The following is a 21,944-nucleotide window of genomic DNA, read 5'->3' on the forward strand; positions in this document are numbered from 1 at the left end:
TGTGTGTGTGTGTGTGTGTGTGTGTGTGTGTGTGTGTGTGTACTTAAGGCTACTGGCATGAGCTTCTGGCACTCAACTCATCAAATTTCATGTCTGAACATCAGTGACTCCTATAGGGCATATTAGTAGAGACTATTTTTTTAAAACAGTGGATTCTAGGGCTGAGAAGGTGGCTCAGTGGTAGAACACTTGCCTTGTATGCATGAGGCCCTGGGTTCAATTCCTCAGCACCACATAAGGAAAAAGAAAAAAGCCGGAAGTGGCGTTGTGGCTCAAGTGGTAGAGCGCTAGCCTTGAGCTGAAGAGCTGAGGGACAGCGCCCAGGCCCAGAGTTCAGGCCGCATGACCGGACCCCCCACACCCAAAAAAATAAAAAGTGGATTCTTTTTGCTAAGTATGCCTCAAGCTCTGTCCTACAAGAGTTTGCTTTTGTTTTTGAAGGCACATCACTAGCAGGGTGTTTTTTTTAAACCTCTGCTCTGTTTTAATAGGGAAACCAGTTTTTAGCTGGATTTCACATTTTAGTATGATTAAATTTTTATAGTTACTATAAATATTAGGATTTAAACCATCTTAAAGTTAAGTGATAATATTTCTGTTCCTGCTATTTTCACATTCTATTCTTTATCTGTAATAACAACTTTCATGGAATATGGAATGCTCTAAATAAGTTGAATTAAATGAAGCTGTAAACATTATTCATTGATGCAACTCATCATAAATATTGTGATATAGTAAAATAATTTTTAATTTATATATTAAAACCTATTGAAATTTTTATTTAAGCATATTTAATTATTAGTTCTAGGTATAATTTAAGAACTTTTCTCTATTTATTAGTTGATCATATTTCAGATTCATGATAATGTTAAGAGAAAAAAATAGCAGTTGTTCACTTTAAATTTCTTCCTATGATTTTAATATTTGTGCATTAAAATATTTTAAAAGGGGGAAATAAATTGTTTTATTTCTTGTTTTTTGAGATAAGATATGTATGTCAGGCTGGCCTTGAATATCTAACTTTCCTACCCAGCTTTTAGAGTGCTAGAATTACAGGTGTGTGCCACCACACCCAACTGAGACATTTACATAAACTTTTTATTGAGGTATGATACTTTTAAAAGATAAGTATATAATGATTAACTTTCTATGAGAAAGATACAACACTGACACAAAAATTTAAGTTACGCCATCTATGATGGTAGTGTGCTATGTAACAAAGATATTTAAAAGAACTTGTTAAATAGAAGTGCTGGGGTGCTGCCTGGGATTCTGTGGAGGGTCCCTTGCAAGCTGACAGAGTAAGCAATTGAAAGAGAGTTAAGTTGGAGAAAGTAGGGCTGCCTTGAGGAACTTATAGCTGGTAGTAGGCCATAGGAAGACATGTGCAAGTGTCATCATTAGGATATTATAAGAGTATTGGAAATTCCCTACAGGCAGGAAAAGATCTATGTACCAGGGCAGCCAACACAAGAAATAATAGGTAGAGATCTAGGTAGGTGAACTACCAACATCAAGGAATGCCTTATGTAGTTGGTGAAGACTAAGCTGTGGAGATGGAAGTCTAATCTCAAACTTATTTCATTGAATTACCATAAGGAAAGAACTCTCATGCCATATTAGCTCTGGTCTGTGAGATGTTTGGATATTAGTTGGTACAAATTGAGGCAGAGGATCAAGTAAATTGAAATAAGAAGTTGACCATCTTTTGATAAAAGAACTAGACTGAATTCTATTCACTTTGACTCAGAGTGTAAGGTAAAATAGAAATATCAGCCATTTTGACAGAATGCCAAGTCCCAAACTATGCAATTGTGTTTATATTTTCTCCTACAAACTAGCCTAGTTAGAGTCTAGATAGAATTGCTGTTACTTTCATTAACAGTTCAGGGACCAGTCCTTTGTAGATGACAAGAAGGCAGTTAAGAGGCTGGCTGGCAAGTGTTCCTGAAGAAGAGATGCTATATCTGTTATTCTCCCCCTTTCTGAGCATTTCCACTGTTAGCTCTGGAAAGGAAAAAATTCATTCACATAAAGCATGATTCAAAGTCACTTAAATAAGTGACCAAAGAACCACAAAATAGGACCAAAGAACCACAAAAGTATACTTTGATAAACCTGAGACTTATTTTTATTTGCTTATTTAACCAGGACAGGTAATTAAATAAAAATAATAAAATTAGCAAATACATACTGTACGCCAGGTCAAGTACAATAAACTCTAAGGAGCTATAGAATTCCTTAATACGTAGGTGTCCTTTGAAAAATATTTTTCAAAATGAAATCATTATTAGAGGTACAGGTATTTGTTTGCTGAGTAAGTTTAAATTTTGTGTGAGTCGGATGATTATGAACATCTTAGAACAACCCCGGCATAATGGGATACTGGTATGTAGGTAGATATATCACCCAGAAGTTGTTTTGTTGTGTGTGTGTGTGTGTGTGTGTGTGTGTGTGTTTAAAAGCGAATCCCTTGTGTTTCTTGCCACAAATATAATCTGCCTTTTGCTATTAAACTACAGCATGCAAGGAGCCTGATTTCTATACAATGCAGCAGCTGCAGCTCAGAAAATTAACAACTCACTCAGAGGCTGCCTCCTGAACTACTTTTCTCCTTTAAATGAAATCATTGCTGTTTTTCAGGGTCCTTTTGCATTTCTCCTATACATAGGTATTTTTATTTTACTAAGAACAGCTTCTTCTGGTGTCTGTCATGCTTCCTCTACTTTTATATGAGAAAGTAATTGTAGATATTGCCACCTAATTAAAGCCCTACCCTCTCCCTCGGGTTTTGTCTGATGTCTTACAAATAGCAGCTACGATGTTTAGATCACCAACACTATGGCACTTTATATGTTTTCATGGGTTACTTCTTCACTGATGTTTTGTTCTTGTTTATTTGATTTTGTTCTCAGTGCTGTTTCTGGGTCTCTTGTTCTTTTGGAAGCCTACAGGGTTAAATGTGGATATTTAGCATTTTGTGAAAGCAACATGTAAAATATGTTTCCGATTTAAAGACTGACCAAAAAAACTCCAAAGCAACACAAAGATTAAAAAAAAAAAAAGCAGCACAGTGGTCATAAATGCTAGTTTTCCAAACTGAGTGAATGAGCAGGGTGACCTAAGGCAATTAACTATGTGATGCTAAAGACAAACTAGTGTGTAAACAAACACCACAGAATAATGTGATGTCCAGGTTGTTTACAACCACTTTCTAAAGTAGAAAAAAATGTAATGTCATAGTGTACAAACTAAAAAAAATGTTTCCTATCTTATTTTATTGAACTGGGTTCTTTTTGTTTCTGGTGTGTGTGTGTGTGTGTGTGTGTGTGTGTGTGTGTGTGTGTGTGTGTGTGTGTGTACACCCATCTATGTGCTTTTGTGTGTTTGTGTGGATACACTTTTTTTTTTCTGAAACATTTTAACTCAGGTCATCACACTTGCTTGGTCTTTTTGTTCACATCTGGTACTCTACCACTGAGCCATGCCTCCAGCTCAGTGTTTTGCTGGTTAATTGAAGAGATAATCTCTTGGATTATTCTTCCCAGGATGACTTTAAACTGTGATCCTTCTGATTTCAGCCTTTCTTGTAGCTAGGATTATAAGTGCGAGCTACCAGAATTCACGTTTTTGTTTTATATATTTTAATGGGTTTCATGGTGACATTTTCATACATGTTTATGGTATGCTGTGATCATATCTGATCACAGAGATCATACTGATCCCTTTTCTCTTCCCAAATAGTTGCTCTTCTACTTTCATGTGATACTCGCCTTTCTATATCTGGCTTATTTTATATGATGTGATGATTTTCAGTTACAGTCATTTTCCGGGAGATGACTAATTTTGTTCTTTAAAAAACTTTATTGTGTATGTATACTGCATTGTAATAAAAAGAAAAAAGTGTTAGTTACTAATTTAACAAGTTTGAAAGAATAATAAATTTGAAATTCAGAAGATTAGAAATACTTTATGTATTAAAAGTAACTATATTAATAAAACAGAAAAAGTAAACTTCTATCAATTCATGGCAAAGATAATGATGCAGTCCCAGTACCATGCTGATTTTTGTTACTATTACTCTGTAGTATAATTTGAAGTTCGATATGTGATACCTCCATTATTACTGTTAGTTTCTTCATTTTTTGTTTAAGATTTACTTTTGCTGTTTGGGGTCTTTATGCTTCCATATGATCTTTTTTGTTTTGTTTTTTGTTTTGGTAGGGTTTGAACTCAGGGTCTGGGAACTATCTGTGAGATACTTTATTCAAGGCTAGTGCTCTACCACTTGAGCTGTGGCTTCACTTCTGGCTTTTTGTTGGTTAATTGGAGATAAAGTCACATGGACTTTTCTGCCTGGGGTGACTGTGGAGCTTGATCCTCAGATCTCAGCCTCCTGAGTAGCTAGGATTATAGGCATCAGCCCCCAGCTAAGAATTTTAAAGTTGATTTTTTTCTCTCTCTACAAAGAATGACATTGGGACTTTGATGAGAATTACATGAAATCTATAGATTACTCTCAGTAGTATAGCTATTTTCATGATGAAAATTGTGTAAATCCATAAGCACGAGAAGTCTTTTCTACCTTTTCATGTCTTCTTAGATTTCTTTTGTCAATTTTTTTACAGAATAATGAATTTATTCCATCTGAACTTTGGATAAAACACACCATATCATTTTACATCTAGAATTAGTAAAATTTTTAAAATTTGAGTCTCTAATATTTTTCTATTTTATTTAAAATTTTATTGATTTCCCCACGACCGACAAAAAAATATTTTTTTTCTTGCCATTGATTTCCATTATAGAGGTCTTCTACCTCTGTGGTTATACCTAATAATTTCCTTTAAAGGCAATTGTAAGTGAAATTATTCTCCTGATTTCTTCCTTATCCTATTCATTGTCATTATAGAGAAACTCTTAAAACCAAGACCTAGAAATAGCATATATCTCATCTCTGTTTCTATACTAAGAATTTGATACTTCATGAGATCAAGGAGAGTAGGAAGCACATATAGATGGGATGCCATCTGCCTGGCTATAGTCCTTTTACCAGGAATTACAGAAACATATATTTTGGGGTCTCTTAAGATGTGTGTGTCACAGCTTCAGCCTTTTTTTCTAAGTCTGTGAAAATGGAAATGGGTAAGATTAAATATTGCAATGAAATGAAGTGTTCTGAAAACCTTAAATGAAGAAAATAGATGTAGAGAATATAAAAAGAATACTGACCATAATTTTTTTCCAAAAATTGTCTTTGTGTATTCAGTTTTGTTACTGCATATTTTAACTTTCAATGATTAAATCATTGAATTTCCACCATATGAGTAGACCATATTGTATGAACTTCTTCAGAACATTTAAAAAAACAGTTTGATGCCAATTCATGTTGAAAAGGCAAATTAATCCTGATATTTAAATTTGACAAATACAAAGCAGCAAATAATATTTTAGAATTAAAATATAGATAAAATATCAAAGTAGAACATAGATGTAAATATCCTACATATATCAACAAATATGATTCAATATCTATTAAAAAGATCACCCATGATGATCAAGCATAGTTTATCTCAAACATATAAGCCTGGTTTAATAAAAGATAACATATGTCTACTCACATTATGTCCCCCTCCTCCCCCAATAAATCTCCAAGCAATATAAATTAAGGATGAAAAGGCAACAGCATTATCTTCTGTTCTTTGTGAATAGGAAATTGTTCCTATTCTGTTCCTGATTTTCCTATTTTCTTCATTTCTTTGAAAATTGTTTCTACAGCACTCAGCATAGAAAGATACCTAAACAATATCTTCAACCACAACTCAAAAATTTTAAGTATGTTTTGCATCATAATTATCATAACAAGCTGCCCAGAATCACTTCCAATTTTTAATGTTTCTCAGAAATACACATGTGTATGTATATTACTTATGTGTATACATATTACATATACATATATGTATATACACATTACATATACACATGTATATATGTGCACATATACACACATATGTAGCTATGGGATTTGTATTGCTATAGCAGATACCTAACACTGGATAATTTGTAAAGAGCAGAACATTTTTAACTCTTCCCAGATGCTGGAAAGAGTGAGATCAAGGCTGAGGATTATCTTTCAGTGTCCTCATGTGGAGAAGACACAACAGCAAAGAGACTAAACTCCTTCTATCAAATCAATTTTATAAGAATACATAGCCCTGTTCACAATAGAGGACCAATCATCTCTTAAGAGCACTAGCTCTTTTTTTTGGGGGGGGTGAACTCTTGAGCCTTGACGCTGTCCCTCATCTCTTCAGCTCAAGCCTAGTGCTCTACCACTTGAGCCACCTTCCCAGCCCACGGCACTAGTTCTTTTATTAACACCTGCATTTTTTTTTTTTTTTGGTCAGTCGTGGGGCTTGAACTCTGGGCCTTGGTGCTGCCCCTCAGCTTTTCAACTCAGGGCTAGCACTCTACCACTTGAGCCACAGCGCCACTTCCGGTTTTCTGGTGGTTAATTGGAGATAAGAGTCTCAGGCATTTTCCTGAGTGGGCTGGCTTTGAACCACGATCCTCAGATCTCAGCCTCCTGAGTAGCTAGGATTACAGACGTGAGCCACCAGCGCCCGGCTAATACCTGCATTTTTGAGGCAACACATTGTGAAATCTTACCAGCTTAAAAAATAGTACAGATGTCTTAATAATAAAAATCAATAGTCCCATTTCCAACTTCTTTCTTCTCACCCCTCCATTTAACTCCTTTAGGAACTTCTCATAATCTAACCATTATTTTAGACTGTATTACTTCATGATTTTTCTACATACTAAAGAATAGTTTTCGTACTCCATCAAATACACATTTCATTTTTTATTTTTTATTTTACTTTGTTTTTACATTAGTTATACAAAGTAAAAGCTTTCATTATGATATTTTTGTACCAAATAGATTTCTTCCTTTAGTCTCTCCTGTATAATTAAGCAACAATTTCTCTAACATTTTTAGTAAATCAAACTCCTAATTATTAAATGTATGGAATCTTGATAAATGTTAACTAATTATGTCTTGTCAGAAATATGTGATAATTCGTTTTTTATACAAAGTTTTATTTTATGCCTATTCCTTTAAAACTTCAATTTTTCTAATATATATGACAAAACAAAGAATTCCAAAAATGCATGTTGGACTGTACTAACATACTAAAAGCATACAGTAGCTGGGAGCCAATAAATCATGCCTATAATGCTATATGCTCAGGAGGCTAAGATCTGAGGTGTGTGGTTCAAAACCAGCCTGGGCAAGAAAGCCCATGAGATTCTTATATCCAATTAAGCACTAAAGAAGCCAGAAGTGGAGCCCAAGTGGTAGAGTGCTAACATGAAGCAAAAAAACTCAGAAACAGCACATAGGCTCAAAGTTTAAGCCCCAGAACAGGGTACAAGCAGAAACAAACAAAAAAGCACACAAAGTAATGCAGTAGAGTAGACAAAACATTTTTAAATGATATTTGCATTAGCACTGAAGATCTTACACATTCCATTTTGTTACAAGAAATATCTTAATGCCTTGTTTGTAGCTATTGTTTCAAAAGACAGTAAAATAAAAGTCAACCCTAAATAATTATGAATATTGCATAATAAAGGATTTTCCATGGTACACTAATGAGAGTTCATGTAAACCCAGTGAAACTAATGCTTTGTAGTAGTTCTTAATATAATTAAACTGCTTGCTTTTCTGTTGTCATTTGGTTACCACACCACAGAAAAATACATACTTTATGAGTTTGGTCCAACAACAACTTTCTGTGGATCCTTATATCATAAATACATTTGTCTTGTGTGTTGGAAATAAATTAGAAACAAGTCTATGAAATTCCACCAATTAAACAGAAGAATGGAACTTTTCTTTTTATATAAAACCTTAATCCTAAAAGCTTAATTCTTGCTTAGTTTTTGGTTTCATTGCATGTACTAGTCATTTAGTTACTGTGTATAAATTATTAAGTTAGGCAGTTTGAGTCATGTACCATTTGCTAATGTAGAAGCACCAGGAAGTGTACCTTTATGCTGGCCATAAGAACAGCATTTATTAATGATCAGTATGGTGTACCAAATAGATTCTAATCTACACCTATACCACTTTGAGTACCAATTGGTGATCTAAGCTGAGTCCACCTAATACAAGAAGGGGAGGGATAATCCGTTGTTAATTAATCTCCAAAGTAAAGTTTGGGCCATAACTATGTGGGCTACATACTGTGTGGTGGATAATTGCCAGGATTTTGTTCACTTCACTTTAGAGCAATGGCTAAAAATTACTGTCACACCAGATAACTAATTCATCATGCCATATTTTAGAAATCATCTAGCTATCAAACTCCGGACTTTCAAGGCAACTGTATTATTATGCCCAAAATATTAAAAAGGTGGAATCATTCCAGAATTATCTTTCCATGTGAGAGAATAAATGTAAACTGTAAAAATGTAGTCCATTTTCAAATGTTGGATGAGGACCCTAAACAACAGTGTAAAAGGCACATTTAAACCAGTAGCCACCGTTACCTCTTCCATTTGCTTGTTTTTGGTTCAAAATTGTAACTCTTATCTTCTTTACTGTGAATTATCTTCCCTGCTCTTTTTATTTTTGGATTATGAATAAATACACTTTATTATTTCTTCATTTTTATCATTTTCTGTCTCCACTTACTAGAATATTGGCTAATATAGATTGGAATGAAACACTATAATATAGCACTTATCACAGTATTTAACTGAGAGTTTTACTTACTTCTTTGCTACTGTCTTTATATGTTAAATTTTATCTGCTATAAGACTAACTTATCCTTAATATGTAAGAAATACTGTTTTCCGTTTAAAATATACACCTTATATGAAGTTAAAATTTTGGCATTTACATCTAAGCAACATTTCTAGGCTTTCTCAGAAAATGCTAAAATCATTAGCCTTAATTGCTAACAAGTGCCAAATACTAGAGGATACATCCTTTGTCAATTTGTATACTAGGAAATACGTACTGTGATAAACTGGGATTTTACGTCTTTTAGTGGAATATTAGTACAGGGTGAATATACAGTGAGGACAGTGCAGCAGGTATGCTAAATATAGGACTTATTTTGGTTTTCTTTCATACAAGAGCTATTATATTACAACTGGTTTGTCTTGGGGCATATTTCTGGTCCTTTATTGGTAAAACATTCAAAATCATCTTTTGGTATTATACAAAATACATTCGTTTTTATTTTTATTACCTTTAGATAGTTGTGTAAAGCAGTTGCCATTTAAATAAGCAGGTTCTGAATACAATATATCTTGATCTGTGTCATCCCTTTCAGCATTCACATCCATTTCTCCCCTATCCACCCTTTCCCTCACTCTACTTAACTTTTTAGGATATACATTAACAGATACTGGTGAGATTGTGGTCAGAAGGGAACCCTAATACACTTGATGGGAATATAAACTGTTCAACCACTCTGGAAAGCAATGTGGAGGTTCCTCAAAAAAATTAAATATAGAACTACACTATGATTCAGCAATTCTATCTCTGGATTTATTCAAAAGATTACAAACCAGCATACCATAAACTAGCACAACCATGTTTATGATGGCATTTTTCACTAGAACCCGGTTATAGACCCAGCTCAGATGATCCTCAGTGGATGAATGGATCCAGAAAATGTGTACACAATGGAATTTTACACATCCATTAGAAAGAATGACATTGTATCTTTTGTAAAGAATTGGAAAGACTTGGAAAAATTTATGTTAAGTTTGGCTCAGAGAGACAAAGAATGCAGGTTTTCCCTTATGTATATGAGCTAAATTTAACTTACAAACTCCTAAGTAATATGGGTGATATGCAAGTGTATACAAATGTATTAACTGAAATACAGTAGATTCAAGGCATATCTCAGATAGTGTAATTCCTTAGAAAGCCAAAATCAAATTTCAGCAAAATAAAACACCAGGAAGCTGATACTCTAACGTGGTGGGGTAGGCTCAACGGGAAAGGGTTAGAAGAAGAGGAGAGGAGGTGGAAACAGACAAAACACATTCTTGTCAGCAGTAGTTACTCTACGGTTAATATAACACTCAAACTTATTCTTTCCGTCTCTGTGCTGCTGTCCTTGTGGACCAACCTTTTTTCCATCTTTTACTTTCTGCTTTTCCTTTTACTCTCAAGTTCTGTGAGATCAACTTTTTTAGATTCTATACTTGAGTCAAATGGTACTCGTTTGTTTCTGCCTGGCTTATTTTACTTTAATTTGGTTTACAGGCTCATCCATGTTGTCATAGATAACAGACTTTCATCTTTTTATATCTGAGCAATATTCCATTGAGTATATGTGGAACAATTTTAATTCATTTATCTATTAACAAAGGTTGACTACACATCTCACTATTGTGGATAGTACCTCAATAAAAAATGGTGGGGTAGATGTCTCTACATACTAATTTCTTTTACTTTGAATACATAGACCCAGTAGAGATTGTTGAATTGTACAGTCATTCTTTTTAAAATTTTTTGAAGGGTTTACATATTTTTTCCATAATGGCTATAGTAATTTACATTCCCATCTGGTCCCTTCTGGACTGTTTTTTTGTATTTGTAATATGTGCAACCAGGTTGAGAGAAGAAATCTTACCTTTGTAGAACAATTGTATATATAAGTGTTGTGTGTTAGAATTAAATTTATAATTACAAAGAGGCTACTCCACAGTTTTTCATATTCATATTTCATGAAATAACAAGACTTCATGAAACAGTTTGTAAGGTATGTGGACTTTGAATTTTTTAATCTGATTTTATGAGACAAATCGCTCCACATTTAATTTCTTTCTTCAGTGTCCTATTTAAATTTTCATCCTTACCCCCATACAGGTTTTTTTGGACTACTAGTTATGGCAGACTTTCTTGCCATTTATACTCAGAAATTACTGTACTTGTTTATGACATTAAAAAAATGTAACCTAAAAAATAAATGAGTTTTTTTTTCTATGACCACCATCTTTAAACTTTTTACCTGCATATTCACCTATTTGTTAATGAGGTTACCATTTCAGATACTATGCCTTAAAATAAGTCACTTTTTTTGGGGGGGGTCCAGTCGTGGGGCCTGAACTCTGGGCCTGGACGCTGTCCCTCAGCTCTTCAGCTCAAGGCTAGCACTCTACCACTTGAGCCACGGCACCACTTTCGGCTTTTTTTTTTCCTGCTTATGTGGTGCTGAGGAATTGAACCCAGGGCCTCATGCATGCAAGGCAAGCGCTCTACCACTGAACCACCTTCCCAGCCCTAAAATAAGTCACTTACTTAAACTTTTGTCCTATTACTAATGGCATTTAATGTATTATTTAAATATATTATCTTTTAAAGTTCCTTGACTTCACTAAATTTAAAGAAGCCTGTTATAACCAACTAAACTTAGTCATTCACCACCCAACTGTTATGCCTTACTTTACTTCTAGACTGGAAAAAAGTGTTGGCATTTGTTCCCAAGAATGAAAAAACAGCCCTTCTTACACTCTATTATCATTAGTTTTTGGTTTTGTGCCTTCTCTGTAATGATCTAGGTTTGTTTCTCCTTTATTCTTTGCAGAGTGCTGCAGCAGCTCCCAGTCCAGTGCTAGGAAACATTCCCCCAGGAGATGGCATGCCAGTAGGTCCTGTACCACCAGGGTTCTTTCAGGTACTCAGAGACTTGACTAGGAATGTTAAGGCATAGGAACTCCTGTTTGATTTTATTTAAAGATAATGAAAGAGGATGAGGCTGTTTTAATTTTCAATATAGTTATAATACTATGCAGCCAACTCTTGATTGTTCAGACTGTTATCTACTTTACTGCCCTTCCTTTCTGTTTTATTTGTTGTTGATTAATTAAGCCATCTCATTGTTCAATTAAGATAGTGAAGAAGTTGAATGCAAATTAGTCCACTAAGTTAACTGTGGTAAATACTTTGTGGGAGAAGCTAAAAATAACATTCTAGGAAGAGATGTAGATTTTTAATTTTTTGTTGATGTTTTTATTGTTGTTGTTTTTTTAACTCTCCAAGCTATCCATATCTCTACAGACCAAAAGTAACCAAGAATTGGCTGTACTTTCAATAAACAGCTAAGTCATTATAGGCTATCTCAAAGTACTTTTGAGAATTATCCCTGTGGCTTTTAAGCTGAATTTTTATTCATACCATTACATAACATTTAAAGATCTGATTTTCAAATATATTTTTAGTTTCTTAGGATCTTAATAATGTTGTTTTAGCAATGCTAATTTAGAATTGTAATTTAAATTACAATAATTGTTAATTTGTCAGAATCCACATATTAAATCTGATAGTATTCTAACTCAAACCAACAGATTCTGAAATTTATTTTTATACTTGATAAGAAATGTATTTATTTATTTTATTTTATTTTTTGCTGGTGCTGGTACTTGAACTTAGAGCCTTGGTGTCGTCCCTTAGCTTTTTTTGCTCAAGGCTAGTATTCTATCACTTGATCCACAGTGCCACTTCCAGCTTTTTTGGAGTAGTTTTATTGGAAATAAGAGTCTCACTGACTTTACTGCCCAGGCTGACCTCAAGCCACAGTCTCAGATCTCAGTCCTCTGAGTAGCTAGGATTACAGATGTGAGCCACCAGTCCCAGGCTAAAGAAAATGTATTTTTACTCAGAGAAATTAAGAATTTTATGAAAATTAAGAATTTAGGAATTAAGAATAGAGTTGGGAGGCATTTTATAGGCATTAATATAATATGCTATATTATTAATAAGTTAGGTACTTATAAGCTAATTTTTCCCTTCAGCTTTTATATTTCAAAGTTGTGATAATTTGTTAGTCCACCCATACCATCATTATATTGTACTTAAAATGTGAAAATGGAGAAATAAAATTGTAACTAATCTTACAAAGTTGAATTCAGTTAAAAGGCTTTAATTAGACCTGGTACCAACTTTGGTCTTTTAAAACATTCTTATTTACTTAGCTGCTCTATGTTATTACCCAGGTAGTCTAGAATATTTCAGAGTATTCATCAAGGCATACATTCTGCCTAGGAGGCCCTTCCTGAAAATCTAAGAACAGATTATAACTTAGTAATTAAACAACCACCAATTAACATAACAATATTAGCTAACCCTTACTTGTTATGTTCTGTGTGCTATGTTTTGTTCTCAATGTTTTACATAAACTTTTAATCTCCACAGTAACCCTAAGTGTGAAGTATTACATATTATAATATTTCCCCCTGTGTGGATAGAGTAACCAAAGCATTGATAGATAAACGATTTGCACAAAATCAGAAAGTGACAGGATTGGGAATTGAATCAAGGCAGTCTGGATTTATGCCATTGAATTTACCTTTTCAACTTGATTGTTATTCATGAAATATTTCCAGCTCATTTTATTTCATTTTTTTCTTCATGCTCTTCTCTTGCCAAAGATGGCTTGGATTGGGAATGAATCAGAAGAGTTTTATCTATTTAAGTGCTACTAGAATATCTTTAAGTGATACTGTTATAAAAGAAGGCTGATTAAAGAGGATGGCAAATTCTTTCATGCTAGGGCTATCCCAAGATATATGAATCCATGCATTTTCACTTGATAGAAAGAACCATTCTCTATTTGCCTACATTCTTTATCCAAGACTTGTTAAGTGTAGTTGAAACAGAGTTAACTAGAATTATTCCAATGTAATACATATTTGAGTACCACTAGATATCGGATACTGTAGTGTCTGTAATTTATGTCTTTATGAAGCTCAGTGTCTTTGCTAAAAAGCTAACAATAAAAAGCTATGTGATGATCAAGAAGAAAGAATCATTAAGTCTACATGAGTTGGAGAAAAGAGAGTTTGCATATTAGAAAAACGTGTAGGGGTTGTGGGGGTAGGGTGCGGGGGATACAATCGAAGCAAAGCAATGGTATTCCAGACTGTGGGAGCACTTTAAGTGAAAATGTGGCCACATCAAAACAACTTATGCTGAGATATTCAGAGTAACACAGAGAAAGCAAGGGTAGGAAAAGTAGTAGGCAAGAGTTCCTGGACATAAAATGGGAAAGATATACTTGAGTTTGTTTAGAAGGGTCTTAAAATGCCTTTATTCGGGAAGCATGGAGGATCAATAGACAAATGAAGTAATGCTCAAGATCTCTGGCCATAAAAGAAATACAAATCAAAGCAACATTGAGATTCCACCTCATCCTAGTTAGAATGGCTATAATCAAGAAAGCTAATAACAACAGATGCTGGAGAGGATGTGGCCAAAAGGCTACACCGTTGGGAGTGTAAACTTGTTCAATCATTCTGAAAAGCAGTATCGAGGTTCCTCAAAGGACTACACATAAGAGCTTACCTATGACCTAGCAATTCCACTTCTGGGCATCTACCCAAATGACCACAAACAAGGCCACACCAAAGCTACCAGTACAACTATGTTTATCGCAACATTATTCACCATAGCTAAGATGGAGTCAACTTAGATGTCCCTCAGTAGATGAATGGATCAAGAAAATGTGATATATATAATGGAATTCTGTGCTTCCATCAGAAATAATGACACTGCCTCACTTGTAAAGAAATGGCAGGACTTGGAAAAAATCATATTAAGTGAAGTAAGCCAGACCCAAATAAAAATAGGTCCCATGGTCTCCCTTATTTGTAATAATTAGTATATATCTAGGATAATCTTCTCCCTTTTTTGGGGGGGTCCAGTTGTGAGGCCTGAACTCTGGGCCTGGACACTATCTCTCAGCTCTTCAGCTAAAAGCTAGCGCTCTACCACTTGAGCCACAACGCCACTTCTGGCATTTTTCTTCTTGCTTATGTGATGCTGAGGAATCCAACCCAGGGCCTCATGCATGCAAGGCAAGCTCTCTACCACTAAGCCACCTTCCCATCCCCATATATCTAGGATAATCTTGATAGATACATAGAATAGCTCAAAAGTTATGTACATATGACTAAGATGATGCTAAGTGAAATGAACTCCAAGTCATGGACACAAGAGTTTTTTTCTTTGTTGTTGCTCTCAATGTACTGTGTGATTTCTTTCTTCTTTTGTGTTTTTCCCCCTATGATTTTTCACCTGTTCTCACTGCATTTGATTTTGGTACTCTGGGTATTATATGTATATATGTATATATATATATATATATATATATATATACACACATACATATATCTGAACTAGGGAAGGGAAGAGAAACAACAAAATGGTGAGACAAAGGACAAAGGGGGAATCTGTGCAACAGGCAACAAGGCAATATGTTGAAAAATGATCTGTACAACTTGAGAGGGGATAGGGGAGAGGGAAAGAGGGAGAAAAATAAGGGAGAGGGTAACAAGTTAGACAAGAAATTTAATAGCCCAATGACTATGTAAAATGATGTACATCTGACTATATGTACATGATGATGCTGAGTAAAATGAACTCTAAGACATGGACACAAGAGGGTTTTTTTTTGTTATTGTTGTTTTTAATGTACTATGTGATTTCTTTTTTCTTTTGTGTCCCCCCCCCCATGGTTTAGCCTGTTGTCTCTGTACTTGACTTTGGTACCTTGAGTATTGTATATATCTAATTCAGAGAAGGGAAGGAGAACAAAATGGTGGGACAAAAGGACAAACGAAGACCCAATGCAACAGCGATACTCACAAGACAATGTGTTGGAAATGATCTGTACCACTTGGGGGAGGGTATAAGGAGGATGGCATAACACAAGTTCTACAAGAAATGCACTGTCTATCTTACTTATGTAACTGTAACCCCTCTGTACATTACCTTGATAATAAAAAATTTTTCAAGCCTATAATATGGCAAATGAGAAAAATAAGTTGCTAGAGTATAGAAAATGTGGTAATGGCTAAATTAAATAGGGAGATTTGTTCTTAGAAAATCAGACCACCAAACCCAATCTTGGGAGAAGCATAGGCAGGAATGTATTGTGGAAATACTACGTGAACTAAAATTACTGTCTAAAGATGAGATAAGAGTTAAGCAAATTGGACAAAGGGAGAATGTTCTGGGAAGAGAGAAAAAGATTCCAAAATCTAAAGGGGAAAGGAGAAAGAAACCCAGTTATATCAGGAAAAAGTGAAGTATAATTAGCTAAAGAGAAAATAACCGGTAATGACTTGAAAGGGACTATAAGGGACCCTGTAGGTTAGTAAAGAGCTTGAAATTGGTCCTCCACGCAGGAAAAGACTGTTGAAGGATTTCAAACAGGAGAAGGACATGTTCATATTTGCATTATTAGAAAAGAAATTAACTCCAGCTAGTCTTAGAATCTCAGAAGAACAAGTCTGAACATAGGGATACTATTTAGCAGGCTAGTACATTAATAACAGGTGCAACTTCATGATGATTCTTACTAAAATGGTGATAGTGGATATGGAAAGGTATCAGTAGATTTTAGACACAAAAATAAAGTCCAAAGGTGTGAATGAAAGAATTAAAAGTCATATCCTGGCTTCTTGTCCTAATCGAACCAAATAGAGATATTCTTTTCTGAGGAAATAACTGCAGCATGGGAAATAGGTTTGTGTTGGGCAGATGACATTCCTGCAACACTAACAAGTAGAGATGTTCATTAAACTGATGGACCTATAGGTTTGAAGCCTAGGACAGAAAAAAAAATACAGGATCATCATTATATTAAGGGCCCCTGAATCTATATAGACAGACTAATTGCTCAGGGAGAAAGTACAGAATGGAAAGACCAGAGGATATACTATAAATACTACAAAAATAATAACATTTAAAAATGAACAAGAAACAAGTTATTACAGACTTTAGGTACAGGGTTTCAGAAGATTAGCGATTATATTAGCCCAAGGAAGCAACTTTTTGAACATATTCAATACTGGAGCTATAGGATGACAAAGGGGAAAAAATAGTTGTTAGTTATGCTTGATGATCCTTAGATGATTAATCAAATTAAGTATAGAAGACAGTTAGAAGTTTGTTCTGCAATTCCTATTTTGAATCTCTGGATAATTGTAGTGTTGTTGTCAATATGAAGTAAGCCATAAAGTTGAGGAAAATTTAAATAAGTAAAGTTTGATTCACAAGTCTTTACCATTTATTCAGGTGGATTATCTCAGCCAATCCCATGGACCCTTTCCACCTATTTACCACTTAAATGTCTGTCTCTCTAGAAAGACCTCTTTGAAATGTTGAAAAAAAAAGACTCTTAAGAACAAAACGTGTTATTACTATATTTTAGTATATATAGTTATGAGATAGCTCGTTTCCTAAATATTAACACTGTTTCTTTTACAATGATTGAATCATATATCAGCATAATTCTGGTCCCATGCATGTGGTTAATGAAGAGAAGCTGACTTTCATGAATAGAAATAGCAAATAATCATAATTCACATAATTTCTAACCAGTTTCAAAGAGATACTGTCCTCTAAGAATGATCTAAATATGGAGAGTGTGAGCACTCAAGATCAAGTGCAGTCAGTGCCTAAAGTCAGTGCAAGACAATGGAGATTGAAAGCAAATAGAAAATATCAAGTGCAGAAGACTGGCTAGAAGAGAGACTAAGGCTCTCTTAGAAGCCAGAGACTACAATATCAGGTAATGCTTAATTCAAAGGGAGTATCAAACACTTTTTCTATCCTCCTTTTTTTATTTTACTATGCAATTCTAAAAGGTAGTTCCTCCACATTACCCTCACCTTCTAAGAGAATATTTTAGTTTTATATTTATCTTCCTAGTGAAGAGATGAAAAGTGTATTTGAGGATCATTGGAATAGGACTAGACTATAAACAGATTAAGCATAGTAGAATTAAATGAAGGAAGAAGAATTTATGATTAGCAATTCAGGTACCACCTAGAATAGTTTTGAATTGTACTCACTTGGTGATTCTACTGTAAAAAAGTACATTGAAACAGTTTAAATAAGCTTCCTTTATTCCTATTTGCATTACAAAACAAGTCCCCTTTTCCATTGTAAGTGCAGACACAATATTACCAAGTGACATTATCACAGATTCTAAACTTTTAATTTCATCATTGCAATGAACTTTAACTCTAAATTTAATAAATACTCCAGATTGTCCATTCTGGAAGGCTGTCTGTCTTTCTTTTTTTTTTTATTGTGAGAATACTGTACAGAGGAGTCACAATTACATGGGCAAGATAACGAATACATTTCTTATCAATCATTGTTGCCTCCTCTTTGTTTCCCCTTCCCATCCCTTCCCAAACTCCCCCCTCCCCCCATCCGATCCTCCCCCTCCGCCCACCAAAGTTATAAAGTTCGTTTTTCGACATAACAACTTGTACATCTCATTGTTGCAATGGAGTATCTTTTCTTTTCATGACATTGTTCCCACTCCAACTTTGGTGGCTTCAGTTGCTGAGTGAAAGAACAATTAAATAACATCAGTAGATCTTTTTACATATGCAAAAGGAGATGCTGGATTAGTGAAATCAAGGCATTTAAAGCATATATGTATTTCAGGTCTTTTTTACCAGAAGAATGATTTGCATAAGAACTCCTATAACTCCCCAAAGTGACATCTATCAGGAAACTGATGAGTGCATTCAGAGCAGCTTTTTTTGAAAATGGGAAGTCTAGCTGCTCAGACTCATGAGGATTACCATAGAAGTAGCCATAGAATAGTTTGGCAGTTTCTTGCAGAATAAATACAACATCGTATTATGGCATAAGTATTGTAATACACATGAGTGGCACACAGAACTGAGTCTATAATCTTGCTTAGCTCTATTCAAAAGTTTCAGAGTGTACTAAGAAATTTAAATTATTTATTAATAGCACCAGCCTGTTCTTTATTCATTCTCATAGCATTCATTTGTAGTGATCAAAACAATGTAGGAAATGATCAAAATAATTTAGTAAAATGCTCTACATGAAACAATGGAAGTACTAATTCTTTTGTGCTTTAAAATTTTAGACTATTAACTCTGTTAGCTTTGATTCTATTAATTTTATGGATAAGTAGCAAAGTTTTTCTTGTGAGCTTATTATAATTTACAGAACATTAGGACATTTCTTATTTCTGAGGAGGACTGAAATGCTTTATTTTTTCCTCTTCTCTTTACCACAAAACACCTTTATAAGAAGCTATAATCTATTTGTGACTCTATTAACTAAGCACGTGTATATCTTTTATATAAAACTCAATGAAATATCTTAGTAAGTACTAATATTGATAATACCTGAATCTGTAGTGAGGGACATAAACATTTGTAAATATTCAATTTGAGTGTATAAAAATGTATAGACTTGTTCATTTTTATCATTTGTCTGATATTTTATCATGATACATTTGCTATATTGTAACCACTAAATCAGTTTTTGTGAGTAAAACTGTTGAAATTAATAATATATTGATTCCGGTTGTAAATGAAAGCTTTGACATGATAAGATTATAAATTCATGCTGAAGATCAAGTATACCAAGTACTTTAGTTTCAAACCAAAGTGGCCATCCATATTTTATAACATAAATTGATCAAAACACTGATGCATTAAAAAATACGTTGCAGCAGGTTTGTAAGTCACATTTTGTTTTCAGGTCTAGTAGCCATGGTAAACCTGTTTTGCCATCTAGTGGTAGTTTGAAGATCTCTCCATTTGTTCAAGATTTATTTCCACAGGTTCTATTTTTAGCAAGACGTCACTATAGCAAACTGACTTAATGCTTTGACAGAGCAATCATGCATAGAGAAAAAAATAGTAAGAATTTTCCCATTTTCTCCATGGGATTATTAATTACTAGTAAGGCTCAGTATTGATGGCATTTATAAACCGACATGAAAAAAATACGAAGCTCAAAGTAACACAATACTCTTGATATTTTTAGAAGAAAAGGATTCAAATGCATCAAATATGAGAAAAATTATTTAACACTTGAAACTGAAAAAGAAAAATAATCTATTGTTAAATGTATCTTTAAAACAAATAATATATTTGTTTTTTTCTCTGGGAATAAGTACTACACTTTGAAGATGCCCTAAGATCCATATTCACCTGGTATGTTGTTCCTGTTCAGGTTCTCAGAATCTAGCAATAATATTATCAGAAACGTCTGTGTTACTCTAATATTTATGCAGGTAGTTATGTAGTCTGAATATCTTCCTACTTCCTTTCTTCTATTAAATTTGGTTTGTCTTCTCTCCCCATCATTTTTTTCTGATTTTATTTTTATTAGATTATTATTTTTAATATATATTTTTATTGTAAAGATACTATACAGAGGGATTACAGTTACACGAGCAAGGTAATGAGTCCAGTTCCAATTGAGCATTGTTACACCCTCCTTTATATTTCCCCTACATCCCTTTCCTCCCCATCTCCCTAAATCCTCCCTTGCCCCTGTTCTCCCCTGCCCCTGCAAAGGTGTAAAGTTCATTTTCAACATACTGTCTTGTAGATCTCATTGTTACAATGGGTCATCCTGTATCCTTATTTCAGGATTTTGTTATTTTCCTTCCCCTCCCCAAATTAGAATAATGCGTATGCAAGATAAATGACACCAGAATCAAATACAGTGACAACAGGGGTGGTACCATGGGGGAAGAACATACAAAGAAACAAAAAAAATCAGATAGTACATTATAAGTACATTAAGAAGAACAGAGACAAAGATAAAACCTCTTGTGTCCCTATTTTGGAGGTTCATTTCGCTTAGCACCCATGATTTTTCTTTACTTTTATTCCTGAGAAATTAGTCTTTAGAAATATTCTAAAACCAGAGAAACTTGCTTTCCATTCTCAATAAGTTGTAGATCTTGTATTGTGAAACAAAGGATTATTATAACATTTCTTAGTTTGAGTGAGGAGAGCTCTGAAAAATCTCAACTAGAATGAACTTATTAAAACATTTAGCTCTATCTACTTATCTATAGTTTCTAAAACCAGATATTAGTCATAATATTTCTGAGAAACAAATGGACCAGACTTAGATAGTAGGAAAGACTGCTTATTTATCAAAGTTCAAGCAGTTAAAAATTGGGTTTATTTTCTTTTGAATCTTTTTAAAGAAGATTCTAAATGTTGAAAATGGAGAAGTCTTTCCTTATTATAAAGATAAAAGCAACTGGAAAATATATAAAGGTGTCTGACAGCTGCTAGCTTTGATAATGCTATCCTGCAGCTGTGGTAATAGTTTTTCTGGCCTCAACTATTAGAACAAATTAAAACTTCTCAGCTTGAGTAACTAAATAAGCTTTTTTAAAAATTGCAGTTCAGACAACCAAAGACCCTTCAGCACTGACTAGATGAGCAGAGAGCCAATGAAAAAGTATCAAGTGTTGGGAATCTGTATGTGGTTCTTTTACTTAGAACAGAATGAAATATTTTTGTCTTAGAAATCCATGTGTTTTTTTTTTTTAAGTTTTGACTTGTTTGTTAAACCAAATACTGGAGACAAAGTTAGATTGACCATTTGAGACTAGTGTTTGGTTTTTCTTTCACTTTCATGCTACTTCTGCAAGCTAAAGATTTCAAAGATTTTTAGTTTGAATTAATAAATGTGTATGAAAATCAAATATGTTGAGTTTACTATTTTTCACATAATTTGAAACTGTAGTTTTGTTTTGGGAATTATCATATTATTGAAAATATTTTCCAGATTGCTTCTGTTTTTGTTAAAGTCTCTTGATAAAAAATTTATATAGAGCAAATTACAAGTATGTCAAGGCTATTTATAGCATAATTTAAATTTTTAGTTAATGTTGGTTACAGAACAAAAATGACCTCCCTTCTTTTTTTCCTTCCTTCCTTTCTTCCTTCCTACCATCCATAATGTAAAGTGATAAAAGGTCATTCTTTGGGAATTAAAAATGAACAGTTGCTAAATATATTTAACTAAATATATTTAATATATTTGGTGGATAATATTAAATGAAGTTTGTCTTAGAAAGCCTTTGGCCTCTTCTGTCATTTGG

General features: G+C 33.9%; 1 protein-coding gene across 2 annotated transcripts in view; it reads left to right on the forward strand.

Annotated features, from left to right (window-relative positions):
* Positions 1 to 21,944, forward strand: part of Ssbp2 (single-stranded DNA binding protein 2) — a 247,274-nt gene that overhangs the window by 149,107 nt on the left and 76,223 nt on the right. Inside the window, exon 5 of one of the 2 annotated variants that reach the window (XM_013015936.1) lies at positions 11,616 to 11,705. The exons of the other annotated variant lie outside the window; for it this stretch is intronic. Coding sequence (XP_012871390.1) covers positions 11,616 to 11,705 — 90 coding nt within the window. The remainder of the gene's footprint in view (positions 1 to 11,615; positions 11,706 to 21,944) is intronic. 2 annotated transcript variants of the gene reach the window in all.

The sequence above is a fragment of the Dipodomys ordii genome, unplaced genomic scaffold, assembly GCF_000151885.1.
Source record: "Dipodomys ordii isolate 6190 unplaced genomic scaffold, Dord_2.0 Scaffold28, whole genome shotgun sequence".
Taxonomy (NCBI): Eukaryota; Metazoa; Chordata; class Mammalia; order Rodentia; family Heteromyidae; genus Dipodomys; species Dipodomys ordii.